Source organism: Anneissia japonica, unplaced genomic scaffold (genome assembly GCF_011630105.1).
Source record: "Anneissia japonica isolate Jap-2015-1 unplaced genomic scaffold, ASM1163010v1 scaffold8569_len4480_cov222, whole genome shotgun sequence".
In the NCBI taxonomy this organism is placed as follows: Eukaryota; Metazoa; Echinodermata; class Crinoidea; order Comatulida; family Comatulidae; genus Anneissia; species Anneissia japonica.
The window spans coordinates 1-4,472 of NW_022728714.1; the positions used below are offsets into that span (position 1 = coordinate 1).

Genomic DNA, 4,472 nt, shown 5'->3' on the forward strand with positions numbered 1-4,472 from the left:
TGATTTCAAAAATATAATATTTGTGTGTTGCACGTATTATGGTGTTAGGAACAAGTCTCGTGACAGCAGCAGATGACCATAATTCACTACGACAGGATTCAAATCTGTGAATAAGATCTTTTAAATAAGCGGGAGCAGATCCATAGAAACAACTGTGCACTTTATTATTATCATCATCATCATCGTCGTCGTCATCGTCATTATTATTATTATTATTATTATTATTATTATTATTATTATTATTATTATTATTATTATTATTATTATTATTATTATTGTTGTTGTTGTTGATGTTCTTTGTATTATTATTAATTATATTATTATTATTGTTATTGTTATTATTATTATTATTATCATTATTATTATTATCATTATTGTTGTTATTGATGTTGTTGTTATAAAAGATGTAAGAATGCAACAATAATGAACATTATTGTTACTATTCAAACCAATTACGCACGCCCACCCATACTGTAGCATTGGAATGGATTTATTATTATCATCATCATCATCATCATCGTCGTCATCGTCGTCGTCATCGTCATTATTATTATTATTATTATTATTATTATTATTATTATTATTATTATTATTACTATTATTATTATTGTTGTTGTTGATGTTGTTTGTATTATTATTAATTATATTATTATTTTTATTGTTATTATTATTATTATCATTATTATTATTATCATTATTGTTGTTATTGATGTTGTTGTTATAAAAGATGTAAGAATGCAACAATAATTAACATTATTAACAATAATAACAATAATTAACATTATTGTTACTATTCAAACCAATTACGCATGCCCACCCACACTGTAGCATTGGATTGGATTTATTCGGTGATAGCCCATGAAAATCTAAAGGAAGACTTATTTAGAGTGGGGTCCTTCTGGTGGTGTTTGGACAGTACATCGGAAGGCAATCCCCTACTCTTTTTGAAAATTGTAAATTAAAAAGTTCACTAACAGAGTATATCAGATACAAAGACAGACGTATATTTGAACCCTATCTACTAGACAAAATAAATTTCAAAGGAATAACAATAAAATTCAAAACACGAACTAATTATCTAAACCTAGAGGGTAAAAAGCAGACATGGTCTGCACAAAACAACGGTTTTTGTAAATTATTGTTTAAAAGAAACAACCGACCATTTTTTATTTATTTGTGATAAAATCCAGCCATTTAGAGAAAAGGTTTATAATGATTTAAAAAATGATCTTGTTAAATGGGGATTATGTGAATTTAGGGGATCCTTTATAACCGGATTGTTAGATTATAAACATAATTTATTTCTCGATAATCTTTATGACCAATTTGGTAACCATAAATTAGCAGAAATATTTGATAATTATTGTAAGGTATTTATCGAAGGCGCATGGAAATTAAGATCTGAAAAATATAAATCCCTGACCACATTACCACCCGTTACACTTTAATTAGTTTTTGTATTTCTTTTTTAATCTGTTAATATGAACCTTTATGATCAGTTCGAAGCTCTATATTTTGCTATAAATACCTTGTAAAATGTAAAGTGGAAATTTTATTACTGTAGTTTTATTATTATTATTATTAATTATTGTTTTTATTCCCTTTAAGTGTGTTACTGTAGTAAATATGAACCCATATTTGGTCTATTAGTTCTAGCTCTATATTAACTTACAATTCATACTGCAACTCTGCAATAATACGGTACTGTAAGACTACCGTACCACAGATAGGCCTACATGCCATGTTGATAAATTTTATTTTGCATATACATTTTAGTTTAATTTAAACTTAGTTTATGTTTATTTTTTTTTTCTTATATTTGGATGCACCGTTGAGAATTGTTCAACGTGTGCCACTGTTACGAAAGTGATATTTTTTAAATTGAATTGAATACTCTTTTCCGAAGAGTGTACGGTAACTGCGTTCTTTAACGTGCACATGGGCCATAAATCGTCGCACTATACATAAATGCACACGGGACCACCGGCTTAAACGTCTCATCCGAAAGACGGTGCGCCATTGTAACTTGTATTTCAGCCCTCCAGCTGAAACACAAGGAGCTGTCTCTTATACACATCTAGATGTGTATAAGAGACAGTGATTAGCCGACTGAGCTAAGCTGCTATGTAGGCCTAACTATACCTCAACAACAATAAAATCTGTTCATCTCCACTTATAATTATATTTATTGATAATAGCCAACATAGTCAGCTTAGATGAATTCGATTTTTTTTTATCGTGGCACTATTGTGAGTTTGTATGGAGGTGAATTGTGAACTCCGGCGTAAATCACGCCATCAGCGACGTCAGGAAGCGTTTCGCCATCCGCTGCTTCAAATCCGTAACGTTGGTATATGACGGTAATAAAAAGAAACATCACCTTCTTAGCAAATCCTTCACCTGGACATCGCCTTTTTCCTGAAATAAAACAAAACCAGTTAAAGCCAGCTAAAATATAAAATATTAGAATTTATTTAGACACAACACTTTGCGTAATAGGGACACATTCACACTGCATGCGATTGTGGTCGTAAGTGTGGTGATGATGGAGACGATAATGGTGAAAAAGATGAGAACGATGATGGTATTGATGATGATTATAATTATTAGGCCCCTATTCTAATATTGTGATATTTCACCGTTTCCATCCACACTTGAATATTCATCATTGACAATATAACATACCAAGATGGAAATGGAAAGTACGAGTCTTTGTTGATGTCCAGCTGCCCATCACTGTCCAAGAATCGGTCTGCGTTAAACCTTTCAGGATCCTCCTAGTAGCGCTCATCTGGTGATGATGGAGACGATGATGTTGAAAAAGATGAGAACGATGATGGTATTGATGATGAATATAATTATTAGGCCCCTATTCTAATATTGTGATATTTCACCGTTTCCATCCACACTTGAATATTCATCATTGCCAATATAACATACCAAGACCAAATGGAAAGTACGAGTCTTTGTTGATGTCCAGCTGCCCATCACTGTCCAAGAATCGGTCTGCGTTAAACCTTTCAGGATCCTCCTAGTTGCGCTCATCATGATGCAGCCCCCAAATATTGCCAAAAATGACCGTACTCTTTCTGATAACCTTCAAAATTGACATCCTTCTGCGTCGCGTGCGGAACGAGCTGCGCCGCTGGGCACGCCATGCGCAGTGTTTCGTAAATGGTGGCATCGTCGGTTCCCTGTCTCCAAGCACTGAATTCACTTCTTCCTGAATCTAATATAATGGATAAGAATGAGTCTATTATTAGTCATGAAGACTTATAAAATCATACTGAGAAAGAGAGTTATATTTGTAGGTCTATTGACGTTCTCTTTGTGTATTGTAAATATTACTTTATTCCAAAAATTGAAAAGATACAATTGTCGATTCTAAAGAATACCGTATTTCTTTTGCCTCATTTCCAAATAATTTTATATAATATAATTATATAATTATTATTATAGTTTTTCCACTTGTTTGCACGGATGCCGTGTGGTACTATAATTATAATTATTGATTGACTAAGGCAAGAAATGCTAATTTTTATCGGAGGACAGTATGCAGTTAGGCAACGGTGAATCCAAGAGTTTGAAAAAAACCGGGCCCCAAGGAAAGAAGTTTTGTAGAGGTCAAATCTATTCAGTCCCAATTAGGTGATGGATATACCAAAGATTTTTTTAATTTAAGCTCTGGCAAGTTTGTCAGGGAAAGACACCCAGTGGTGGATCTCAAATGAATAAGGGGAATCGAATTATCAGATAAGGGGATAGGGCTACTAGTAGTGGCGTAACGAAAAGCAGGAAACCCCAATTGGAAAGTAGTGGTTAAATGTGTGGGAGGAAGGCTCATTGGATCCACCCCCGACACTGTCAAACACTTGAAACTCTTTAATATATTGAACGTAATCATTTTCTCGGGGGTGGCTCGAACCAACTTTAATTCTTGCCTATAAGGATCAGCTACAAGTATAAATGAAGGTTTATCAACTACTGGAATCGTATAAGTAGGCCTTATTTTATGATTAGGCCCATTATTGGGATTTGATTCTAAAAACAAACTTCTTTGCCTAGAATGTTATATGAAAAGACGTACCTTAAGTTGGACATGGGGGTGCTTGGTGATGAGAAGAAGTAGCCACTGCAGCGCATCTTTAAGTGTCATCGATGCTAGCATCAAGTTTATTATGTGAGGAATACAATCTTCAGCTGGGAAATCGCTCCCGCCCACCTTCTTTAAGTAACCGTCTATAAGATCATCAAGTGTGCTGTCGTCTTCTACGTGCTCGCGCGCTTGTAACTGTTTATTTATAAGGCAACGTAGATTTTTCTGTTTTTTTCTGAAACCACTGTAGAGGCATGTTGACAACAAGAACAGAAATAGGTTTCCAGGCTCTCCCATCAGATTCTTTTGTACCTTTCGAGTTGCATTCGTGAATTTAACCAATTCTCTAAAACTTGGATCGTCGTATGAACAACGT

At 33.9% G+C, this 4,472-nt stretch overlaps 1 protein-coding gene across 3 annotated transcripts; it reads right to left on the bottom strand.

Moving 5' to 3' along the window:
* Positions 1-2,110: 2,110 nt before the first annotated feature.
* LOC117114499 (cytochrome P450 2C23-like) lies at positions 2,111-4,461 on the bottom strand. Of its 3 annotated transcripts, none has more exons than XR_004446378.1 (3): positions 4,088-4,461; positions 2,941-3,229; positions 2,111-2,418 (listed from the first exon to the last, which is right to left on the bottom strand). XR_004446378.1 is itself a non-coding variant. In XM_033258167.1 (3 exons), the coding sequence occupies exons 1-3, from the start codon at positions 4,391-4,393 to the stop codon at positions 2,397-2,399; spliced, it is 444 nt and encodes a 147-aa protein (XP_033114058.1). In that variant the 5' UTR covers positions 4,394-4,461; the 3' UTR covers positions 2,111-2,396. The 3 variants fall into 3 exon arrangements, 2 of the variants coding, with proteins under 2 accessions (XP_033114058.1, XP_033114059.1); XM_033258167.1 differs by having other exon boundaries at positions 3,114-3,229; XM_033258168.1 differs by lacking the exons at positions 2,941-3,229; positions 4,088-4,461 and adding an exon at positions 2,686-2,797.
* Between the last annotated feature and the right edge of the window lie 11 nt (positions 4,462-4,472).

Bases quoted from the DNA above. Each gene is read 5' to 3' on its own strand.
- LOC117114499 (XM_033258167.1), bottom strand. From the start codon at position 4,393: ATGGGAGAGCCTGGAAACCTATTTCTGTTCTTGTTGTCAACATGCCTC. The intron at 3,230-4,087 runs GTACGTCTTTTC...CCATTATATTAG, and splicing joins ACCCCCATGTCCAACTTAAG to ATTCAGGAAGAAGTGAATTC. The intron at 2,419-3,113 runs GATGTCAATTTT...GTTTTATTTCAG, and splicing joins TTCCGCACGCGACGCAGAAG to GAAAAAGGCGATGTCCAGGT.